Here is a 23,551-nt window from a genome sequence, read left to right on the forward strand (position 1 = left end):
CCGCATGAGCATCTTGCGGAGGCGCGGTTCTCCGCCGCATACCATATGCCAACCCACACATACTACTGAGACGACTTACATTTAACGACCAATGGCGTCATACGCCGCCTTATACGGCAGATACCTGGAGGCTGGAACCTCGACGATACCCTAATGGCACGGAGCGTTGCTAGTGCAAACGACGGAGATACTGGTGGTCTGAGAGCCGACATATGGTGACGACGCCATATGATTAGTCCAGATTCATTCTTGGTGGACATTGCAGTCCGGAACGTCCTCATGGTTCGAGACGTAGGGCGACGCTAGAATATCACTACTGTTAATTCACGGCTCTACAAGAGTTCTCGAACATTTTGTTCTACGTCATTGCATGTTTTGCGAGTCTGGCCCATCTTGAAATCCGTCTCTTGTACACCGGTGAACTTCCTGGCAACCGCTGCATGCAGCCCTGGAGGTGTGGTCGTGCCCTGCTTTGTGGGAGGCGAAGTATTGTGTAGCCAATCTCAGACCTTCTGAGATACTGTTCATACTGCCCGAAGCTAACCCTGATGCTGAGACAAGATCGAAATCGCGCGAAAAGAGGCTTTGTGGAAGCTCGGTTGCGACATTGCTCAGGATACGTGAAATGGCAGAGCTACATCATCAGCTTGGCACTTGGACATGGCCTTATCGATAGCTTGACGGGTCCGTGCGTCAAAAGTTCGCCGAACGCGACTCTGCGCGTTCGCAAACGAAGACAGCAACATTACAACCCAGCCAACCCTTCGCGGCGATACCGATACTGCAGCCAATCACAACATGTCTGGAAACACGCCCAAAACCATGTCCAAGGGACTGATGGGGATGAAGGTACGCAGATCACTACTGGATTACCCTGGGAATACGCTGAACGTGAGTAGTTTATGCAGCGCGCGGCCGCAAAGTCTTCGCCCTCGACGCCCAATGGCCCGCCTAGCAAGAGATCACGCCTTTCAAATGGTGCATCCGCTGTAGGAACCTCGGATCACGACATCATACAATCAGGACTAGATGCGGAAGAAGCGAAGCGCCAGGCGGCCCTTGACAAAGCTGCGCAACATGCGGGTGAGACAAAGTGGGTGTTGAGTTTCAAGGACCCTCTCGAAGGAAAGAGACAAGATGCAATGAAGGTTAGGCAAGCGGGATTCGCTGAGCTCGACGCAGAGGACGAGGACGAGGACGAGGAGGAAGATGTTAAGCCTATAAGAATGCAGTTCGGCGGTGGTGTCAAGAAGAAGGCAGATGTGTGTACAATTTGCACTTGCGATAGAATCAAACTGACGAAATGCAGACAACGGTGCCTTTTGTCAAGGCCGAGAACTCGGAATCAGAATCCGAGCATTCTTCAGACGAGTATGATTCGGACGATCCTGCCGCAGATCTGATCCGACAGACCAAGCGCGAAATGGCCACGGAAAAGCGCGAATCCAAGAACAAGCGGGGCGACGATTCCGTCAAGGCAACACCGAAGCGACAGAAGGACGATGGCGACCTACAGGGCCTGACATCGATATCAGGCAGTCGACGGTCCGGAGGCGGGGGCGGCTTCGGTGGCATGGCCAACATGGAATGCTATAAATGTGGGCAAAAGGGACATATTTCAGCCAACTGCTCATCTACACCACGAGGATCTGCAGGCAGAGGCAAAGATAAGGGCCGGAGGTAGCCGCGGCGACGTCTTCTCGATGTATTTGTACACTTGGTCCGGTTCAGTGATACCCCATGAAGACTCCGTCTTCAGTTGCACTTTGGTCATCCGACCTTGTCCCCGTCTTGGATGAGCATGTACTCGTCTCCGACCATCATCTTCATTTGACTGTCGTCCATGAAGTTGGCGTGATCGCCATTCAAGGCAGCGCCGTCTTTGTCGTACATGAACTTGGCCAGCGCCAGATAGTCGGGGAAGACGAAGGTGCAGATGGCATCGTAGTCCATGAGCTTGGCTTTGCCGTGCATAATGTCTTGTATGGCTTTTCGATCCCGCTCCAGATGGTATGTCTGTGGCGGTCTCAGCTTGGGTGCTATGTAGTGGACTGCGCTCGGGCTGTACAAGGCTGTAGCTGAGGATGCCATGGCGCTGCAGGATGGGAACTGCGCGCTGTGCGTGGTTGTTGTTATAGTACTCGATAAAGTCGGCATCCGACATGCCATCTTTCTTCTTGATGTATATAGTCGCCTTGACAACCTTTCTGAAGCCAGTCGTGTTCGCGTAACCTGCTTGAAATGCCTTGGGTACCATGTTGTCACGTAGACGAAGATCAACGGTGACGGGCACGGGCAGTAGCCAGCCCTAGTGTCTTGTCGACAATGCAGGGCCCACCGTATCTGACGTTGGTCGTTACCACAACGCCGGACGCTGCTGCATTCATTGTTTGGTGAGTAGAGCCGCACTCAGCGCCTGCCACTTCCCCGCCACAATATACGCTGTCCCTCACCGCCTCTTGTCTGCCACAGCTGCAGGCAATTGATTAGTCTCGGACCACAGTGAATCACCAGCGGACCCGCCTGTCCGACCATTGTCCGCTCCACCGCACGTCTTGTGGATGCTCCCATCGCTAGGCGCACGACAGTCTCTGGGAAACCTGTCGCTGGTACCACGACACCGAACACTCGTTCCCAGGCTACCGGTTGCCTGGTCGATCGCACAGTACACAACATCGTCATCACACTGCTCAGCCTCGACTCGGCTCGCCACCAGTCACCTCGGATCACGCGCCATACATAACCCGCTTCGCTGCCAGGCCGCCGTCGTCCCGCTACCAGCTACGCATCGCGCCCTTGCGACTTCGCTGAGAAGAAAGCAGTCAGCCGCCATGGCGGAAGAGCTAGGACGAGAGGCCGGGGGGAGGTCGCGCATAGAAGACCTGGAAAGGCCACAACTCGACGATCGCTCCTACCGAATCATCACTCTACCAAATCAACTAGAGGTCCTATTGATACACGAGGCGGGGACGGACAAGGCTAGTGCGGCGCTGGATGTCAATGTGGGCAGCTTCAGCGATGCGCCGGATATGCCGGGTATCGCGCACGCGGTGGAACATCTGCTGTTCATGGGGACTGAGAAGTACCCAGAGGAGAACGCCTACAACCAATATCTGACACGCCACGGCGGGTATTCGAATGCCTTCACAGCCTCTACCTCAACCAACTACTACTTTGAGCTTTCATACCCTTCCTCCACACCTGCGAGCAGCCAAACCGCATCGCCAGACGTGTCACAAACTAATCTGTCAGAGTCCAAGGACGAGTCGCCGCTATGGGGAGGGCTGGACCGCTTCGGCCAGTTCTTCATCAGTCCTCTGTTCTTGGAAGACACGGTCGATCGCGAGCTCAAGGCTGTGGACTCAGAGAATAAGAAGAACCTCCAAAATGATACCTGGCGGATGCATCAGCTTAACAAGGCATTGGCCAATCCAGATCATCCCTACAACCATTTCTCGACCGGAAGCTACAAGACCCTCCATGACGAGCCCATAGCACGAGGCGTGAAGATTCGAGACGAGTTTATCAAGTTTCACTCAACGCACTATTCTGCAAACCGGATGAAGTTAGTCGTCCTAGGCCGAGAGAGCCTTGACACACTGGAAACATGGGTGGAGGAGATCTTCGCTAAAGTCCCGAACAAGAACCTTGGACAAAATCGATGGGATATGCCCGTTTACACTGGGAATGAACTGTTGACACAGACGTTTGCCAGACCGGTCTTGGAATCACGGTCGTTAGAGCTTACATTCGCCTATCGCGATGAAGAGAAGTTTTACGAGTCACATCCTTCAAGATACCTTAGTCACTTGCTCGGTCACGAAGGTCCCGGTAGCATCCTTGCACACATCAAAGCAAAGGGCTGGGCGAACGGACTTGGTGCTGGAGGCTCTACCCTATGCCCTGGCTCAGGGCTGTTCACTGTCAATATCAAATTGACCGAGGAGGGGCTCAAGAATTACAAAGAGGTTGCCAAGCTTGTCTTCCAATACATCGGATTGATGCGCGATCAGCCACCTCTCGAATGGGTAGTCGAGGAGCAAATGCGGATCAGTGAAGTGGAGTTCCGATTTAAGCAAAAGAGCCCACCTAGCCGCACTGCCAGTGGTCTCGCCGGTATCATGCAGAGGCCTTACGACCGCAAGATGCTTCTAAGCGGTCCAGCCATCATCAAGAAGTTCGATGCCCAGCTGATCAGTGAGGCTATGTCCTACCTTCGACCAGACAACTTCAGGATGACGATCATTAGTCAAGATTTCCCAGGTGGATGGGATCAAAAGGAAAAGTGGTATGGAACAGAGCACAAGGTCGAAAATATGCCAGAAGACTTCCTTGCCGAGATCAGACAAGCATTCGAGAGCAAGAGCCGGCCGGCAGAGCTACACTTCCCGCACAAGAATGAGTTCATCCCGACCCGGCTCGAAGTAGAGAAGAAAGAGGTTGAACAGCCGACCAAGGAGCCGAAGCTCATCCGCCACGACGACAACGTGCGCATCTGGTGGAAGAAGGATGATCAGTTCTGGGTACCCAAGGCTAACGTTCATATCTACTTCCGAACACCCATCACCAGCATCACAGCTCGTATCACGTTATTGTGCACGCTCTATCGTGAGCTTGTAAATGACGCTCTAGTGGAGTATTCCTACGACGCCGACCTATCCGGTTTGGTCTACGACTTCACCAACCACATCAGTGGCCTTTCGATTACCGTCAGCGGCTACAACGACAAGTTGCACGTATTGCTGGAGAAGGTCTTACTGCAAGTACGGGATCTTGAAGTATCAGAAGATCGTTTCAGGATCATTCACGACCGTATGCTTCGTTCTCTACGCAACTGGGAGTACGGGCAGCCTTTCCATCAGGTTGGGACATACTCTCGGCAATTCAAGAGTGAGAAGAGCGTAATGAACGACGAACTTCTTCCAGAGCTTGAGAACGTGACGGCTCAGGACGTACAGCAGTTCTTCCCGCAAATCCTGGCGCAATGTCAAATCGAGGTTTTGGCACATGGCAACCTATACAAGGAGGAAGCTCTGAAGATTACTGATCTAGTAGAACGCACTATAAAGCCAAGGAGACTGCCATCGAATCAGTTACCTACACGCCGGGGACTCATCTGGCCATCCGGCAGTAACTTCATCTACGAGAAACAACTAAAAGATCCCCAAAACGTCAATCACTGCATCGAATATAGCTTATATGCCGGTCACCGTTACGACAGCGTCACGCGCGCCAAGCTCCTGCTTCTTGGGCAGATGACGGACGAGCCGTGTTTCAATCAACTTCGTACCATTGAGCAGCTTGGCTATGTCGTGTTCTCTGGCCCTAGCTTCCACGACATTTGGTCAGGATATCGCATTCTCATCCAGAGTGAGAAAGATTGTCGGTACCTTGAAGGTCGCATCGAGAACTTCCTCAACACGTTCGAGCAGACACTAAACGACATGAATGAGGAAGACTTTGAGAGTCACAAGCGTGCGATGATTAACAAGAGGCTCGCGAAACTGAAGAATCTATCGTCGGAGGACAATAGGTTCTGGAATCACATTTACAGTGATTCGTATGATTTCCTGCAAGGTATGCTGTCACCTAGACCCGTGCACTAGTACATTTCTAACGAGTATACAGCCGATGTTGATGCTGCGACTATCGAGAAGCTTACCAAGAAGGACATGGTAGACTTCTACAGTCACTACATCTCGACTTCATCCTCTCAACGATCCAAACTCTCAGTACATCTACAAGCGCAAGCCAAGGCCAAGGAGCCCTCGCTCGAGGAGAAGAAGACTGCCGCCGCCGCTGCGCTCAAAATCATTCTCGCCGAACACAAGATCACAACCAATGACGAAGCTTTCGAGGGGCGCATCAAGGACGCATCGTCCAATGCGGCTATCTCGGATGCAGTTGCCAGCCACCTCACTGACGATCTCAAGATCGAGAAGGAAGTCGCTAACAAGATCCTCGACGAAGCAAAGGCTGCATTGGGTGTAGCAGATTCAGGTCTGCCGGCCGCGCCTCAGGCCCTGGATACGAGTGCAGATGTCAAGAGCGTAGTGGATGCTTCACAGCCTGTTCTTATCGAGGATGTGCATGCTTGGAAGGCGAGTATGCAAGTCAGCACCGGTGTTCGACCGGTGCGAAACTTGGAAGACTTCGTCGAGGTTGCTGAGAAGCTGTGAGTGAAACTATCGCGCTGAGCTTTCTGTTCAGCAATATATCGAAGAAGAACATGGAGATGCGTTATGAGGATGTAGAAAAAAAGGAAGGGGTGCAGCTTCGTTCCCATCTTAGCGTAGTTTCCCTCGATCTATAAATCAATCATACGTATTGCACGTGTCTGATCTATGATCTCTGAGCAGCCATCTGAACCTCGTCCCATTGTCTCATTAGGTCAAGTTCCCATCGCAAAGGTCTCCGCCTCGTCACTCTTCACGAAGCCGACAGGCGAACCGAAACACCACGCACGTGGGAATCCGATACCCCATTTGGCCATCAAGCTCCGCAAATCTTCTTCTGTGCCTGGAATTACATTGATGAATATACGATCAGTATCGTGGCGGGGTTCCGAATGCACTGCCCCTTCTTCTCCGCCTATCCTAAAAAACGCCACTTCTCTAGAAGCCGGTGTCTCACGCTCCACATCTTGTAGAGAATGTACGAGTGACTGTCGTACGGAGTCACTATACGTGGAACAGCCTACGCAACATATCGATGTACAGGTATGGTCACCCAACTTCTCTTTCTCGATCTTCTTAGTCTCTCTGAGCACCCTCAGCGCCATGTCATTACGTTTTGTGAAGAGAGTGCTTGGTCCGAGGAGTGTGGTACAGAGCTTCCATAGCCTTTGCGTACTAGACTGAGCAAGACCAAAGCCAGTGGCTTCAGCATCGTAGGCGAAAACATTCTCATCTGTGTGCCAGCGTGGTGTATCGTATTCGTGGGTTGTCGTGGTGCAGCGGATAGTCAGCCAGTAATTGTGGATGTTCGCTGCTGACAAGAAAGTCTGTAGCCATGAGAGGAGAGGGAGGAGCCGGTGTATCAAAGTCGCGGGAGAAGACAGTGTAAGAGTTGCCCAGGTGTGGAATGACGGTGGGAGGGACGTGGTGCTTGCGTGGAGGAGAGGACCACAATATGTCCATGAAGAAGGGCTGAGTACTTTTAGCCGTGATGGAGATGTACTGTCAGCTTTGGGGTCTTCTGGCAAGGCATCGTTTGGTGTGGTCGTAGGTGGGTATGGAATGAAAGCGTGAGAGCCGTATTGCGGTAGCGGATCGATGGCTGGCGTTGAAGCATTGTTTATCGTCTTGAATGAGGGCTGCACATTTTCAATTGAGCTGGGTTCATCTTCGTAGAATAGTAACATGTTGAGCGAGTTTGCTCTCAGTACGATTGAGAGAGTTCTGCAGATGCTTCTGCAGCGGTTCGTAACTAAAAATAATTTGACTTCTGGAACTACGTGTTTTACGCGCTTTGGTCACACAGGGCGTCTGATTAGTGGTTGATGTTTAGGGCGTGGTGGCACAGGGGGCGCGGCCTCCATCCTTTGACGGACATGCATGGATGTATATGCCACCCATTATTCAAAGAGACCTCGGAATGTCGCCAGACCGGATTGCGCGAATAACACTACCAGGTCTACTCGTCAATGCGGGAGTTGACAAGGTGCTGCTACATAGGTGATCGGTACCTAGGTAGACGCGACCAACGTGGATCGGCCCGTCAGGGTTCCGATGACTTCGTCATACGACGAAGGCGCAGTGGCAGCTCTCCGCATGGAATCACAACACCGCGCAAGGCATAAGGAGCCACTCGGGCCGGAAGGTTGAGACAAGGAGGAGGGATTGACACAGCCAGAATGCTACGACGAGCCATCCTGCGGGCGGCTGCGCGCCCACCACAACTTCTTCGCAGCCCACACACGCGCCGCTATGCGACAGAGCCGCCAGCCTCTCCAGCGTCCTCCCAGTCGCGCATCGAGCGCTTCAATCGCCGCCTGCCAAAGTTTCTGCACAAGTACACCAATGCGCTCGGCAATGCCCCGGTCACGCACATAACGTCGTTCCTTCTCCTCCACGAGCTCACGGCCGTCATCCCTCTGTTCGGTCTCGCTGGCTACTTCCACTACACACACTGGCTGCCTCCGTGGTTCGCAGAAGGGGCTTGGATAGCGTCAGGCGTCGAGCGCTTCGGTCGGTACTTCAAGCGCAAGGGCTGGATACGCAGCGATGAAGCGCTGGAAGCCGAACGTGAGGTCGACGAGATCCAGAAGGATGACAAACAGAGGCAGTGGATGAAGAGCCAGGGTTTGTTGTCACATTCCGATGACGACGGCATCGGCAGCGAGACTAAGAGGTTGAGGAAGGTGGATCAGGCATGGAACATCAGCGAAGGCGGTGTCAGGCTGGTCGTCGAGTTTGCGACGGCTTACGCGATTGTCAAGATGTTGTTGATTCCGAGAATCGTGTTCAGCGTATGGGCTACTCCCACCTTTGCGCGATGGACGGTCGCCCCGGTCTTGAAGAAGTTCCGCGCCATGTTTGGGAACAAGGGGAACGGCGCGCCTGGAGCGGGGACTGGTGCTATCGAAGGGGGTGCTGTACCGAAGAGTGGAAGTGGAAAGACTTGATCATCCAAGTGGGCTCTAGTTGCAGACAGGCCCTTGGTAGGTACTCTAGGTCTGTACTGTACATACCATTCTATCGCTGAATGCAGATACATGGTAAGCATTTCTCGATGGGCTACTTCCCAAGTCACGCCTTACTATCGATATCGCGGTGAAGTCTGTATCTCCCTCATCTTCTCATTCGCGTCATAGGCCACCGTTTGCTTCGCTCATTGTCGGCTTTCTCGGCTGTTTATTTCCCTCATCTCCAGTCCCTGTCCAGCCCAATTCCACGGCCAGCAAGATGTGCTTCAACGACGACGATTACAGCTACGAGTCCAGAGTTGAGGTCCGCAATGGCCAGCGCTACTACACAGAGGATTACTACCCCCGCTTTGGTATGTCCAGACGCCGCAGATATGGCCTCGGCGGCTCGTACTACCCTTCGCGCTACTACGATCACGCCCCCAGAGGCCGCTATATGAGCAGGGCAGTCACGTATCCGAATCGGTACTCTCAGTACAGCGGCGGATACCCAAGTGGCGTCGTTTCTGGAGGTTATTCCAGGGGCGTAATCCCCGGCGGCCACTCCCAAGCCATGGTTCCTCGAGGGTATATTGGAGGTGTCCATCCCGGCCATCCGCCTGCATATACATACGGTACCGGATATCCTGTCGGTGCTCGTAGTATTGTGCCGGTCAATCCCGCAATGGTAAGTTCTCGCTTGTCTTTCGTTGCCCCATCGCGTTTGTTTGCGACTTCCCTTTACTACACCGCTGCCTTGCCCCGCCATCATTGGCTCGCATGTTTTCTTGAACATCGCGTGGCTCTCGGCCTTTACTGCCGCGACATCATCTTTCTCTCGATTTTGTTGTATCTCGCTCCGACCTTCACCTTCTTCCTCCTCTCGCCCTGCTCCACTGTAACCGCGCAATTCCCACCGACCGCCATCGCGACCTGCCTCCTTCACAACTCTCCTATTCATCGTCCGATCGGCCCTTATCCATCAACTCTTGCAATGGAGGGGTACCCAAAGCCCCGCCACCAATACATCTACAACCCTCGTTACGGCCAACGCGGTTTCCTCTCCTATGCCGGCCAAGCCGCGAATGGCGCCGCGCCCACTGGCGTCATAGGCGGCGGCTATGGCTACGGTGGGCTCGGAGGCGTTGGCGTCGGTATGGGTGTCGGATACGGGGTGGCCGCCTACCAACCTGCGGTATACACCCGTCCCTTGTACCCTCAAACCTACGCCACCAACTACTTTCCCCAGAACTACTATGCCTCCAATTATTCTTACCCTTCCTATGGCGGTGGCTATGGCTACTACAACTACAACTTGTATGGTTCGCTGTACCCACTTGCTAACTTCTATTACCCCTACCAGAGGACCTACTACAACACTGTGCCTAGCTACGGCTACTCGGCGCACGTCTATCCACCCGGACCAAGTACAACTACCACAACATACCATGTGACGAACAGTCAACCACAAGGACCGCAAGGCTTCTCAGGCCCAAGGACTGTCAGAGAGACAAGGCCAGCATACGTTCACGGCCACACACAGCAAGGTCCCACGCGCGAAGACATCCAGATGGAGAATCGGAGGATCGCGACTGAGCGTGGTTCGTACGACCCGCGCAAGATTAGGCCAGCAGATGCACGCGACGACGATCCTTTCTGGTGTCGCGAGCTCAACGGCGAGTGGCATCTCAGGTCCTACTACCAGATTGAGAACGAGTGTCATCCTGGCCGATGGATGATGGATGCTGACGTTGGCTTCCTCGTCTTCCACCGCGCATGATCGGAGCATTCTTCCACAGCTAGCGACGCGCTCATCAGAGACAAGAAGCGGTTGATGATACGGACAAGAAGGAGTGGTCCACATCGCGTTAGGCATCAACGGCAATGAGACAACGAGGTGACGGGATCTACGGTTTTCACGATTTTGTTCATGTATAGGGCGGTGGATACTTCTGCCTAGGTATACGAAGCAGCATACCATGACATTGGCGTTGAGGTTATGAAGGACAGGCGTTATCAGGAGTGTTTCTTAGGAGAGTCAGAAAAGCAACGGCGGAATTGCGACTGCACGATAGACCATAGTAACATAACATACTGCTCAAACATTCGGATTCAGCTCTCGTACTTCCCACTTCTATGGTATTGTTTCGTTATCATATCCTTGACGTTCCAAGTTCCTCATGCAAGACTCATCGAGTCCACCACAGACTCAACGTCGCTCGCGAATAGGTCCAACTTAAGATCCCGCACTTCACATCTTCTCTCCCTGAATCGTGGCAACCACTTTCCGTGTGTGCTTCGAATCTCTGAACTCGAGGTACCAGATGCCTTGCCATGTGCCCGTGTTCAGCTTTCCATTTGTGATCGGGATCGTGACGCTCGCGCCAATCAACGCAGACTTGACATGCGCGGGCATGTCATCGCTGCCTTCTGCATCATGGCGGTACAGTCCCTGGCCCTTCTTGTCTTCCGGCACAATGCGGTCCAGCGCTGTGCTCATGTCCGCGCGAACATCTTGATCCCAGTTCTCGTTCAATGACAGCGCGCACGATGTGTGTTGAATGAAGAGGTTCAGTAGGCCAGTCTTGTAGTTCTTGATCTCGGGGACTTCTTTGAGGATGTGGTCGGTGATGAGGTAGGACCCGCGCGACCGGCTGGGGAGGGTGAGGGATTTCTGTGCCCTAGGAACTGTTAACAACTAACAGACACTTTGTATAGGTACAAAACACAAGGACATACCAAGACATGATTGGTACGGAGGTGCAGACGTTTGGACTCTTGCACAGCACGCTTGCGCGCGGTTGGGGTGTTGGCACGAGGTAGTTTGCGAGGCTGTTGTAGGGCGCCCAGAATATACCGACAGAGAGTCCTGGGAATAGCGCGATTACGAAGATGAAGACGATCAAGAAGGTCGTTAGATGTGAGCTTGTAGAGTGTTGTTGCGGCATTGCGTTGAGCTAAAGTTCGTAGAGTTGAGTCGCGTTATGTGGGGTGGGGTGACGTCAGAGGAGTGTCGCGGTGGGGTCAGGTCGTCTTGAATGTAAAGAGCATGTCCGTCTTCAAATTTCACACCCAACATACGCACATGAGATACGCATTGGTTGTATGGTCACTGACGCAGTAAGCATGGGTGTCCATGCTAAGCCAGTGCTGAATCACCCGTAGTGAGGTCCATCCGCTGGGCACAGCCTCGTTCTCTGCTCATCCGCTTCTAACTCATTAACAACGACTTCAATCGACCTTCAGGGCCTTCAGGACGCGCTTCCTACGCGTTTTTTGTGTGCCTTCAAAATCACTGAATCGGTAGTAAATGTATGTAAACTAGGATGAACGTGCAAAGCACCATTCTGACTGCAGAAGAGAGACTGCGAGTGCGATACCCTCACTTGGAGTGCCTGGTTTCATCTGACGTAGAGGAAGTCATCGGAAACTGTGCCTTCGGATCATGAGCCAACAAATATCTCAAGCTTTCACAGGATAGGAGTCCGAAAGATCATCCACCTTCAATGTAGTTTGCTTTCTTTGAGCCAGAGTTGTACAAAAGTGAGGCACGTTGGGTCCTACATGTACAGCGGACATATCACCAGCATGCTCAGGTTTGACGTATGCCAATGTCTCACATAGCCCTGACGCTTGTGAAACGAGACCTTATTTTCAGCTCAGATGGTGATCTCATCAACCATCCAGCTCAAATGAAGGCCTTTCTGCTCTTTGACATCGCCGTTAGAGTCGGTTGTATTCCCGTATGCACTGGCAGTGACTTAGGGATTTAAGCTCAGAGCATGTCAATATTGGTGGACTTGTAATGTATATCTTTCAGTACCATGAGGTGGAACATGAGGGCTGTCTCACATCCATATAGAATGACCCCTCGACGCTGTCCGGTAAGAGATGGCTCAACTTGATTCGCGAAAGCCATGTATTCAGGGAATACACTCTGCTCTCGAATGATGATACCAAAGCGGAGCTCAATCCCAGAACTTTTTCGAGTTCAATGCGCATACATTGCATCGTTCAGAAGACAGGCGAATACCGCGACCTCAACACGACAGAAGACGACAGTTTGTCAAAGTCTCAATTGCAATGCATATATACACCAGCCCTGATCTCTCTTCTGACTGCCTCGTTCTATCGCTGTGCAAGCGGCTCATCCGTAACCTTCTGCGTCCCGTTGACTTCCGCCGCATCGCCTTTGGGTCCAAGGGGGTATGATAGCTCGTGTTCAGGGGTGGCTTCGAGGAGCGGTCGGTGTTTCTCGTGTGCCTATAGAGGTAATTAGCGGTAATTCTCTTGCCTTAACCAGCTCCAGTATCGGAAGGCTGAAATAGACACAATCCAAACGGGGACTTACGAATGGAAGTCCACAGTATGTGCACCAGCAGATCTGGGGCTTATCTACGTTGATGAAGATCCTTGGGTGTCCGAGAGGGCCACCGCCTCCGTCACAGGATACAGTACGGTCGTGCGTCCAGCGAACGGGCTGCTTGTGGATGAGCTCGATCGCGGCGTATGGGCGAGGCTGTACGATTCTATGTCAGCATGTGAATCTCCCCTGCATAAACCAACCCTTTCTTCCACGGTTGTTTCCGTTTCTTCCATAATGTCCGCTCCAGGAGATTTCGACATACCTGGTCCTCCATAATGCTCTGCTCAAATCTTGGCCCACTCATCGCAACCTCCCTCGGGTTTTGGCTCCGCGACCAAATGCCCTTGTAGTTCGGCGCCTGTTCAACCCTCAACTTCTCGGCTGTCTCTGGAGACTCCTGCAAGACCTTGTCGAAGGAACCCTCGGAAGATGTAGGCATCGCATTGGTCTCGGAAACGTTCGGCTTCGCATCGCGCTTGACAGGGTCGTTAGCGGGGACCTGGTTGCTGGTCGTCGCGGTGGAGGTGTAGCGGACGAAGGAGCGGGAGGAAGCCGCTGCGCTGCGAGAGCGCAGGGCGCGAAGGGCTGTTGGGAGCATATCTGGCGAGGTATTGGAGCAGACGGGCTGCGCAATTGCTTGGGAAAGATGCCGTTTGGATGGTGAAGTTGAGCTTCCGACGGTTCGCGCTAAATCACTTACATAAGCGATCGTGTTATTGGCTTGCTTCCCTTCACACTCAACGTTGCAGGAAGGTGTTTCCAAGAACATTTCTAAAAGATCGTACTAAATTCAGATGTCGAGGCCAGTTTATTCCTTGTAATGAAGTACCGACTTAGTCTGTGAAGACATGACCAACACATTATCAACCGACATTTAGGAAGAGATACAGTCGTATGGTACATATCGCATTTTCCTACTCTGATATTCACGATTTCGACGCTTCCATGTACTTATTACGGCCGATCACGTTGGAAATCGGAACTTAAAGACGTAAAAGCCGCAAAGAGAAAGATGTATCACGCGGAATTTCGATGGTCTGAGTCGAGAAGGCGACATGGAGTAGAAACACTGAAGGCTCAAGATCTGCCGAGTACTGCTTCGCAAAGCACATCAATGAGTTCATCTAGAACCTCCATCTGTACAACAGAATAAGCATGTATAAGAGAACGCCTAGGGATGACGCCCACACACCGCAGGGCTGATATGGTAGCCGAGTCGGAGATCGGCTCTCCGCTAAGCCCGGACCCTTACCTACCCAACCTCGAACTCCAACATATCTAGTTATCAAACACCAGATACCATCACCCGAATCACAGAATTTTACAGTACTTTCCATCATGGTTGGCTCAATACCAAACGATATATTCCAATTCTCCACCTACGCAGCTCTCAACGCCGGATTCAATCAAGGCCAACCGCGAACCGCTGACCTTACTTCCCACGGCACAGATGGCATTGGTGTTTACGAAGATGGCAGTCTCATGATTTTGAAAGACCGACAAGCGTACGCACTTACCAAGGATGGTAAAGCAAAGTCAGCACCCATGAATGCACGCCTTCCTTTCGCATTGGTCACAGTATACCAGCCAACATTTCGTCTGAAGATCGGGTCGATGTCGCTGGAAGCCCTTGATGAGCTCGTTTCATCAGATGATGTGGGTCCAGCGAAGGGCGTGAATACTCTTATGCCCTTTAAGATCGCTGGTCGTTTTGATTCGATAGAATTCGAAGATGGGCCCAGCAGAAATGCAATCGACGGTACGGTGTTCGGCTTCGTGGTGCCAGCCTGGATGAAGGCTATCAGCGGCCCACGGATCCATGCACATTTCCTGGACGCAAATGAGGAATTTGGAGGGAAAGTCGAAGATTTCACCATGGCAGAAGAAGCAGTGTTTAGTTTTGCGAAATGTGGGAGATTCCACTTGGGTTTTCCGCAGGGAGGAGAGTGGGAGGAAGTGAAGTTGTGATTGGAGAAGTGTGCTCGGGATTGGGCGACTATCATCGCATTGATCGCTTCATAGAATCGCCGCGATCGCCTCAACGTGGTGACACTACCAAGCACTTAGACACCATATAGCCACGCAGCTCCATCGACGTCGTCGTTCTTCTCCCTTGTTTCCTACGCGTCCTCACCATCGCTGCTTCAAGTGCAACGGCATTGACGAACATGTAACAAAGCTTTCTTCGACGACCTAAAAACCCTCGCCGTTATCGTCGGCTTCTCGCGTTGTCTTACATTCGTCGAATGATGCATCTTTTTCGGTGTTTGTACTGCTAGAATCAAGCCTATTGTCGATATAGATGGTTGCTAAATGTTTTGTGTCTAAGTTCCACTCAGGTACTCAGAGATGCTCCTGAGGGCGGGTTCGATCAGCGTATGAGTGATCGGTGTGATCTCAACCCACCAATTTGTCAAGTCCATCTCTTTGAGCCTCAAACCATCTGTTAACGAGTTCGCAGGCTCATGTGTAAATCAATACTTCTTTTTTTGTTAAAACTTGCACCCTTATAGTTATCGCTGATATTGTGTTGGTATGCAACGTTGGACAGATCCGCGTCAATGTCACGGCATCCGGTGCATCGATCGGTCTTCGTGTCGGGCGAAAGTTCCACCTTCTTGCGATAACAGCCCAGGATCCAGCACTTTTCATACGGGTTCATTAACAAAATTTCCAAAGAAGAAATGCTGCTGTTCATGGTAGATGATTGCATAAGCGGTCATCACTCTACTCTAACAACCGCACAATATCCTCATGTCCCAATTTGCGAGCAAGATCCAAAGCCTTCAACCCCACCATGTTCCTGTACTCCTTGGCCGCGCCTTTCTCTAAGAGAAATGAGACTGCCTCGGTATGGTGGTTTTTAACGGCACAATGTAGCGCAGAGCCCCAACCTTCGTCCTCTAGTTGGCAAGGGATTATCTCGAGTCTTCCGTACGGGTGTGCATTGACATCGGCGCCTCGATCCAGCAGCTGCTGCATAATGTCAATGCTGCCTTCACGGGCAGCATTGAGGAGTGCCTTGGGCGCCTCTTCCAGCGATGCGTCATGTGCCAACAATAGCGCTGCCATATGCCTGTCATCTTTCGCACAGGCTATTTCGAGCGGGTTCTCGTTCGTCCGGGTGCTCTCGTCCACATGGGCGCCTTTTGACAATAGATGCGCAGCAATCTTTAGGCAAGCTGTATCGCCATCGGGATATCCTGGGCCTGTCTCCGCGCTACTGACGATGGATCTGTTTACCTGTCAGTTATTTCTGCGAGTCGAATGGTCTCCAGAAGGGTAGCGAAGGCTTACACAAGCGCGCTGCCAACATGCTCATAGGGCTCGTTGATATTCCAACCGTACGCCAGCGCCACATCGATGGCTTTCGTGTTCCATTCATTTTCCCGACGTGCCCCATCCAGAACATACCCTATAGTGCAATCAGTGCACCTAGCACCACGCTTGAAAAGCTCTTCGGCCATGTCGTACCGGGCCAGCTCTAATGCTTCGTTGAGGGCATCGCTCAATCCGTTACCCCGGCGCAAAGCATCAGGATCTTCAGCCTCGTGTTTCGACATCACATCATGTAGGGTAGCGAGGTCGTTGGACTCGATAGCGGCAAGCATTTGTGCATTGAAGTCATCTTCGTTGTTATCAGTAAACCCTGTCATTGCTGGAGTGATGTAGAAGATAAATTTTGAATGTGAATATCTTTTGCACTTGCGATTTGGAAAATGAATATTGCGGGCTTGGCAGGTGGGATTCAGCTGGAAAAATGGTAATGGGTTGGAGGGAAGAAGCCGAGGGCGGAAAGCCTTTCTAACATGCTGTCTCTTTAGTGTGGCGCAGTCAGGTCGTAGAAGGCGTAGCAACATCCATTTCAGCCCTTTGGGCGCCCTTTTACGCCCTCGCACGCATGACGTACCTTCGATTCCTAACTGCCTCCTTATTGCACCCCGAACCATCCGATTTCCACCGCTCAAACGCTGGCTATCCATCATCACACTGTCGCCCTTGGCACTCTACAAGGCGTAGCATGCCTAGGTAGTCACAGCCCCAGCTAACCTGTCTAAATCCTGACGTAAGGCCTTACCCTCATACATACAACGCCGTCGCGGGGTTTCTTTACTGTGCAGGAACTAGCCAAGAATCACTTTTGTTACAGTCAAGGTCATTATTATCTCTTGGTACTGAGGCAACCTTGGAATAGTAAAGAAACCTAACATGAACGACGATGATGATTGCTATGCTGGCGAGCACGACCAAAGCAATGCGAGACTTTTCGCCGTCTGGATAGGCACAGATCGTTCTTCTGCTCACTCAAACTGAAGCGATTGTAATGAAATTGTGGATTCCATCACGCTGATAGTTCCTGAGGTCAGTAAGAGGCCGAAGGATGTAGACAACCTATAAATGATACACCAGGAGAAACGGAAGAGGAGTTGTACTGGGCCAGGTTGGTGGTGATACGAGGGTGAGCAGTAGCAGTCAACACGAGTCGGGTGGTGTAGAAGTATCAGGGTATCGTCTCTACCGGAACGGGCTCAGGGTACCTAGTCGTCAATTCAACCTTCTTGCGTATGCCATACTTTCGCGACTCAGCGGGTCCAACAATCGGTACAGCTCGTAAAAGCGCTCGATGCGATAGTGGTTCCTATGTTTGTGATGGTTCAACCTATTGATTTGGCTGATGGCGTTCGATAGCTGCGGCGAGTCGTCCGGAGCTTTCCACTTTCGGATAGCTTCGCCCCATCTGTGGCGCTGCTCAGGTGGTAACTCCAGCTGTACAACAACAACACAGCCTCGCCCTCTGCCATCGACTCCTTTCGTCTCTCTCACTCCGTCTCGAGCTTCATCAACACGGTGCGAAACTTCCGATATGACGAGAAATCACCCCAGCCTTCGCAAGGCGGCTTCGAACGCGGACCTCTACGCGGATCCGTCACCGCCCCGCCCGCTACGGCATTCGTACTCCACGACACTTGGACGCGCTCACACGACCGCATCGCTACCTCAACGTCATCGACAGGACCGAGTGACAGAGAGAGGATGGAGGAGCCGCGAAGCTGTTTCCGACTACCGTAACCGGCACAGTATCACCGCGACGTATCCCAACCTTATCGATGTTGAAGACGAAGACTACGCGCCGCCTTCGAGCTACCAAAACCCTCCCCCTGTACCACCGAAGATACTAGAGGTTCCAGTTGAGCAAGCAAAAGAGGACGTCAAGATGCCTAAGCCAACGCCCTCTCATTGTTGGATTCCGGTGCCTGCTCGCTCAAAGGAAGATCCGGCACGCTACACGAAGCCCTTCACCGACTACATGACGAGCAATCCTACAATCTTCCACGCTGTCGATGCTGTCGCACAGGACCTTGAGAAGGATGGCTACAAGAAGCTGTCTGAGCGCGATGCGTGGGAGCTGAAGGCTGGCGGCAAATACTACGTTGAGCGCAACGGGAGCTCGCTCATCGCCTTCGCTATTGGTGACAATTACGCGTCGGGCAATGGAGCTGCGATTCTTGCTGGACACATTGATGCGCTCACAGCGAAGTTGAAGCCCATCTCGAACCTTCGCACCAAATCAGGCTACGTACAGCTCGGTGTGGCCCCATACGCCGGTGCACTGAGCGACACATGGTGGGACCGCGACCTTGGTGTTGGTGGACGGGTACTCGTCAAGGAGAATGGGAAAATAGTCACGAGGCTTGTCAAGCTGGACTGGCCTATTGCAAGGATTCCAACACTAGCACCTCATTTTGGTGCTGCCGCCAACGGGCCGTTCAACAAAGAGACGCAAATGGTCCCCATAATCGGTCTGGACAACAGCGATATTGGAAGTTCGTCGGAACATGGTGAGGAGAACTGGAAAGCCAGTGTGCTGGGCGGAGAGGGCGCATTCGCTGCTACTCAGCCGGAGAGGCTTGTGAAAGCCATCTCAAGCGAACTCGGCATTACGGACTGTATGTGCACTACACCCTCACGTCCCTAAAGATACTGATTTGTAACAGATTCGTCCATTGTCAATTGGGAGCTTGAGCTCTTCGATACGCAAGCTGCCCAGACCGGTGGCCTCGACCGGGAGTTCATCTTCGCCGGTCGGATCGACGACAAACTCTGCTCTTGGGCTGCTATTCAAGCTCTCCTCAACTCGAGTTCATCCCTCTCAACCTCGTCCCAGATCCGCATGGTCGCCCTCTTCGACGACGAAGAAGTCGGCTCGCTACTCCGACAAGGTGCTCATGGCAACTTCCTTCCAAGCGTCATGGAGCGCATCGTCGAAGAGTTTGCGTGCAACGGAAAGACCGGCAGCGCTTTGAGCAGAACATATGCAAACTCTTTCCTCGTCTCTAGCGACGTGATTCACGCGGTGAATCCCAACTTCCTCAACGCGTATCTCGAGAACCACTCTCCGCGTCTCAATGTCGGTCCTGCTGTCTCTGCGGATTCAAATGCCCACATGACGACTGACGCTGTCTCCACCGCTATTCTGCAGCGCTGTGTTGATCGCGATGTCGGCATGCGCAAGGTCGACCCTAAGCTTCAGGTGTTTCAAATTCGAAATGATAGCAGGAGTGGAGGCACCGTTGGACCAATGCTGAGTTCTGCAACGGGTATCAGGTCCATTGATTGCGGCATTCCGCAGCTGAGTATGCATTCTATCAGGGCAACGACCGGAAGTTTGGATCCTGGTCTGGGTGTCTTTACTTTCCAGAGTTTCTTGGAGAACTTTGAGAGTGTTGACAAGGAGTTCAGGGCATAGAGTGTCGTTGGAGTTGGATATATTCTCGAGTACAGAATCACAACTGGTTTTCACGTCTTACAATACAAATCAGTGACCACATGTCTACATGGTTGAACCAGAACGTCATTCATTGAACAGACTACGAATTGAAGTATTCTAAGTACTCCGCGGCCTTGACCATAGCGCCGGAAATCCGAAAACTCCACCTTGATGCCGCCAAAATCAATTCGTGCAACGCCGCTGGGCGAGCTTCGTACATACTCTCGGGATCGACCTTGGCCACCGCTGCAGTACCCATAGCACAGAAACATACGTCTACTAAGCATTGGGCCGTGTCGGCATTTCCTCATCTTCGTCATCTTCTGGGTGACCAAGCAGGTCCTTGACGTTCTTCATTTCATAGTGCTTCTTGCGCAACTCCTCAAACTTGCGGTGCTTCTCCCTCTCTTCCTGGGTGGCGTTGGGGAGGAGCTCGCCGTGGTAGCCTTCATCTGTATCCATGCCCTCTTCCACCATGACCCTCTTCTCGCTCTCGGGTGTCTGCGACTGTCGTGCCTGCAGCTCCGGCTGTCCCAAGTCGAACTCGGGTATATCTTCAATCTTAGGTTTCCGCTTTGGCTTGTCCAGCTCGTCCACCTTGAGCTCTTCGGCGTTGAGCATTTCGACCTCCTCTTCGTCCTCGGCGGGATCGTACTGCTTGGCGTATGGTGTCTTGGGCTCATCGATCTTCATGGTGCTGTCGCGGTTCTGCTCATTCAGGTAAAGGTTGGCCTCGTCCCACTTGAGCTGCGGGCTTGTCTCGTCCGCGGGGTCAATGCCCGACTGCCGTCGTGAACCGATGCCGCGTGGGTTCGACGAGGATCTTCGGTGAGCGCCAGCATTGCGCAGCGTGTTTTCCAATACAATTTCCTTCTCTGACAATTCGCGACCCAGCTGCGGCCGCTCGGATATGGGGCTTACGGCCGGTGGAAGCTCGCTAGTGGGGGACGTTTGGGAGTCGGCGCGGTACGAGCTAGAGTTTTTGAGGATACCTGGCCTTGTTAGCCATGCGTGCACCAGGCGGCGGGGTATGGGAGAGTCCCACCCTTAGGTCGCTCAGGATGCGAGCTCGGCGAATGCAGTTCGGGGGATTGTCCAGTCATGTTGGGTGATATGGGAGGGACTTTGCGACAGTAGCCGTGGGTGTGAGAGGCTGAGATGCGGGAGGAGCTGGCTTTGTATGGTGGTGGGCGACAGATGAGGCGACGGCGTTAGTTTAGGACGGCTAGAAAGCAATGCGCGTGGTGGGGTGCGTTGTCCTGTGAACGGCGGAAGTATGACGTAGGCCCCAGCACAATCCCACCCCGCACGCGTTCTGATTCACATGCAGGTGCGGCCTGTAACCCCGGTCATTGTAGCAGATGCAGAGGTTGCCGCGGTTATTAAGACGTCTCGATGCATCGAGGAAATGTCCACCCATTGTGGTCAGTGTGGACAACCTGGTCGCAAGCCGCCTGTGGTCAAAGCACGCATGAGAAAATCATCTGTATTATTCTGATATTGCTTTCACTCCGGAACAAGTCCGCCATCTTGATGCTTTCCTCATTCTGTATCGAAGGACAAGCGGCTCTACGGCACCTAGCGTCTACGAGAGGTAACTGTCAAGCGATGCAGCCAATGTCCGCCAAGACTCTTCAGCGTGTTCTAATGTTAGAGCTTTCTTAAACCGCGACGCGCCTGACGCTACTCGCACCGGAAAACATCCATGGCGGCGAGATGTCAGGTACTGAGATACACGGTGAGACCACAAAGGAACCAGTGCCCAACCTTAGCGGCTATTCAGAGCCAATTCACCGCCTGAGCAGCGCTATATAGTACTGCTTAGTCGTCAATTAGCGGAGATTCCAGAGGTACCTGATACACGCGTGGCACAATTGTGGGCTTCAGACTTTGCCTTAGAGCTTCAAGCTCAACCAAGAAATCGCAAAGTTGCGATAGTGTACATCTGGCTGAGACTCAGACTACCAGAAGTGGTCCAAAGGACCTAGTCATCACTAGCCGTGTCGCGAACGAAAAAATCATGGCGGCACACATACAGAAGAGACTGAGACAGCTTGCAGCCTCAACGCGTCGCGCGCGTGATGAAATAATGTCCCTACTTTCAGGTCATCACCGCATCATGGAAGCCACCGAAGCGGCCCTCGTGATGATGGTTTTAGAAGAGGATGGCTCGTTCTGGGCCAGTTATCCGAGTTGCCAGCTGAGTAGGATGTGTCGAGCTGGCAAATGATACGAGTCAAAGGCCGGTGTTGAAGAAGAGAAGAGGACGGGCGCGCCGGCGAAGAGAATATCGAGCTCGGTTGATGACTAAGCCACATCCCTGCCGCGGAAGGCGCGCGCCTGAGCTGCAAGTGCCAACCTCTCAAACGTTTTCTCAGTACGCACCACCATCCGCCATTGCACACGATACATCCCACCACGCTCGACAATCACACACCCCCGCCTTCGCCACATCTTTCCGCAGCATCATACCAACGACACGTGACAGACTTCCTCCTCGCAGCAAACATCCACCACCACAAACTACACCCCGCATATCTTCGACGCACATTGGCCGCTAGCCCGCCAGCTCCTCTGCTGCTTGTTCGCTCGTTACTCCCACCAAGCCTTGGATATTTAACCTTCTTGCATTGTATTATATACTCGTTTGACACTGCTGCCAATGGATAACAGGGATAATCTCTGGACTCGGCGCTCCAAGTATGCTCCTGCGTCCCCGCATCTTTGTTCTCTCCACTGACGGCCGCCAACAGCACCAGCAAGCTCTCTCTCTCCATGTCACATTCGGAAAATAACAGCGAAAAATCCGAGCCGCACCAACGCACCGTCTCCGCTACCAAACGCTTCGGTGGCGACTCCTCCCACGGCGGTCGAAACCCTTTCAACGCTATATCGCCCTTGACACCCGGTGGTTTAGCGTCACCCACAACTGGGGGCTCTTCTGCGTTTGGGCTCGGCTCAGGCGCGTTCGCCTCCTTTGGATCTGCGGGAAAGGCGCCCAAAACGCCTGGCACTGCTTTCGACTTCAAAGCAGCCGCCATGTCGTCGCCCACGCCCGCGACACCTTCTGATAAAAAGGACAAGCCCGTGAGCAAGGTCGTCAATAGCATACGCAAAGAATCGATATCCACAACCTCAATACCAGACAACACAGCGAGTCCCTCTGCGCCGCCAGATTTCAATGCGCCGTGGCCGCTCAAATACACATGGGCGGTATGGTACCGTCCGCCTACGGCCAAGAACGTAGACTACGAGAAGTCGATTGTGCCCCTCTGTAAATTCAGTACGGCGCAAGAGTTCTGGAAGGTCTTCTCCCATCTTAAGCGTCCTTCGAGTCTCCCCTCCGTTTCCGATTACCACGTGTTCAAGCAAGGCATCCGGCCGGTATGGGAGGACGATGAGAACAAGCGAGGTGGCAAGTGGATCATGCGCCTGAAAAAGGGCGTGGCTGACCGCTACTGGGAGGACCTGCTACTAGCACTCGTTGGAGATCAGTTCCTGGATGCCGGGGAGGAGTTCTGCGGCTTCGTCTTGAGTGTCCGGAGCGGCGAAGATGTCTTCAGCATCTGGACTAAGAGCGATGGTGTGAAGAATGTCAAGATTCGGGATACAATAAGGCGGGTCCTCAAACTGCCGGAGGGGACCAACATAGTATGGCGCAGTCACGACGACAGCATCGCCCAAAGATCGGCCATCGATCAAGCCCGCCATGAGAAGAGCCAGCATGAAAAACGCAGAGTAGTGTCTACGGATGAGTCACGTGAGAAGCCGACTGCTGGTTCCTAGGAGA

The 23,551-nt window shown here is 52.8% G+C and overlaps 12 protein-coding genes across 12 annotated transcripts; 7 read left to right on the forward strand and 5 right to left on the reverse strand.

Moving 5' to 3' along the window:
- Positions 1–798: 798 nt before the first annotated feature.
- On the forward strand, positions 799–1,684 carry J4E85_000076 (uncharacterized protein; the record flags this gene model as incomplete). The annotated part of the gene is made up of 3 exons (XM_051464370.1): positions 799–849; positions 900–1,262; positions 1,310–1,684. 3 exons carry the CDS (start codon positions 799–801, stop codon positions 1,682–1,684), a joined length of 789 nt encoding a protein of 262 aa, XP_051330891.1.
- Positions 1,685–1,770: 86 nt separating this feature from the next.
- Positions 1,771–2,257, reverse strand: J4E85_000077 (uncharacterized protein; the record flags this gene model as incomplete). The annotated part of the gene is made up of 2 exons (XM_051464371.1): positions 1,771–2,016; positions 2,069–2,257. The coding sequence occupies 2 exons, from the start codon at positions 2,255–2,257 to the stop codon at positions 1,771–1,773; spliced, it is 435 nt and encodes a 144-aa protein (XP_051330892.1).
- A 574-nt stretch (positions 2,258–2,831) lies between these two features.
- On the forward strand, positions 2,832–6,179 carry J4E85_000078 (uncharacterized protein; the record flags this gene model as incomplete). The annotated part of the gene is made up of 2 exons (XM_051464372.1): positions 2,832–5,577; positions 5,629–6,179. The coding sequence occupies 2 exons, from the start codon at positions 2,832–2,834 to the stop codon at positions 6,177–6,179; spliced, it is 3,297 nt and encodes a 1,098-aa protein (XP_051330893.1).
- A 1,676-nt stretch (positions 6,180–7,855) lies between these two features.
- J4E85_000079 (uncharacterized protein) lies at positions 7,856–8,626 on the forward strand (the record flags this gene model as incomplete). The annotated part of the gene is made up of 1 exon (XM_051464373.1): positions 7,856–8,626. One exon carries the CDS (start codon positions 7,856–7,858, stop codon positions 8,624–8,626), a length of 771 nt encoding a protein of 256 aa, XP_051330894.1.
- A 994-nt stretch (positions 8,627–9,620) lies between these two features.
- Positions 9,621–10,406, forward strand: J4E85_000080 (uncharacterized protein; the record flags this gene model as incomplete). The annotated part of the gene is made up of 1 exon (XM_051464374.1): positions 9,621–10,406. The coding sequence occupies one exon, from the start codon at positions 9,621–9,623 to the stop codon at positions 10,404–10,406; it is 786 nt and encodes a 261-aa protein (XP_051330895.1).
- Positions 10,407–10,877: 471 nt separating this feature from the next.
- Positions 10,878–11,574, reverse strand: J4E85_000081 (uncharacterized protein; the record flags this gene model as incomplete). The annotated part of the gene is made up of 2 exons (XM_051464375.1): positions 10,878–11,307; positions 11,366–11,574. The coding sequence occupies 2 exons, from the start codon at positions 11,572–11,574 to the stop codon at positions 10,878–10,880; spliced, it is 639 nt and encodes a 212-aa protein (XP_051330896.1).
- A 1,180-nt stretch (positions 11,575–12,754) lies between these two features.
- On the reverse strand, positions 12,755–13,590 carry J4E85_000082 (uncharacterized protein; the record flags this gene model as incomplete). Its single annotated transcript, XM_051464376.1, has 3 exons — positions 12,755–12,889; positions 12,978–13,145; positions 13,255–13,590. The coding sequence occupies 3 exons, from the start codon at positions 13,588–13,590 to the stop codon at positions 12,755–12,757; spliced, it is 639 nt and encodes a 212-aa protein (XP_051330897.1).
- A 740-nt stretch (positions 13,591–14,330) lies between these two features.
- On the forward strand, positions 14,331–14,960 carry J4E85_000083 (uncharacterized protein; the record flags this gene model as incomplete). Its single annotated transcript, XM_051464377.1, has 1 exon — positions 14,331–14,960. The coding sequence occupies one exon, from the start codon at positions 14,331–14,333 to the stop codon at positions 14,958–14,960; it is 630 nt and encodes a 209-aa protein (XP_051330898.1).
- A 759-nt stretch (positions 14,961–15,719) lies between these two features.
- J4E85_000084 (uncharacterized protein) lies at positions 15,720–16,648 on the reverse strand (the record flags this gene model as incomplete). The annotated part of the gene is made up of 2 exons (XM_051464378.1): positions 15,720–16,227; positions 16,407–16,648. The coding sequence occupies 2 exons, from the start codon at positions 16,646–16,648 to the stop codon at positions 15,720–15,722; spliced, it is 750 nt and encodes a 249-aa protein (XP_051330899.1).
- Positions 16,649–17,856: 1,208 nt separating this feature from the next.
- On the forward strand, positions 17,857–19,740 carry J4E85_000085 (uncharacterized protein; the record flags this gene model as incomplete). Its single annotated transcript, XM_051464379.1, has 2 exons — positions 17,857–18,940; positions 18,989–19,740. 2 exons carry the CDS (start codon positions 17,857–17,859, stop codon positions 19,738–19,740), a joined length of 1,836 nt encoding a protein of 611 aa, XP_051330900.1.
- Positions 19,741–20,040: 300 nt separating this feature from the next.
- Positions 20,041–20,864, reverse strand: J4E85_000086 (uncharacterized protein; the record flags this gene model as incomplete). Its single annotated transcript, XM_051464380.1, has 2 exons — positions 20,041–20,753; positions 20,807–20,864. The coding sequence occupies 2 exons, from the start codon at positions 20,862–20,864 to the stop codon at positions 20,041–20,043; spliced, it is 771 nt and encodes a 256-aa protein (XP_051330901.1).
- A 1,672-nt stretch (positions 20,865–22,536) lies between these two features.
- J4E85_000087 (uncharacterized protein) lies at positions 22,537–23,547 on the forward strand (the record flags this gene model as incomplete). The annotated part of the gene is made up of 1 exon (XM_051464381.1): positions 22,537–23,547. One exon carries the CDS (start codon positions 22,537–22,539, stop codon positions 23,545–23,547), a length of 1,011 nt encoding a protein of 336 aa, XP_051330902.1.
- Between the last annotated feature and the right edge of the window lie 4 nt (positions 23,548–23,551).

Source organism: Alternaria conjuncta (genome assembly GCF_024043145.1).
Source record: "Alternaria conjuncta strain BMP 0040 chromosome Unknown scaffold_1, whole genome shotgun sequence".
Classification (NCBI taxonomy): domain Eukaryota; kingdom Fungi; phylum Ascomycota; class Dothideomycetes; order Pleosporales; family Pleosporaceae; genus Alternaria; species Alternaria conjuncta.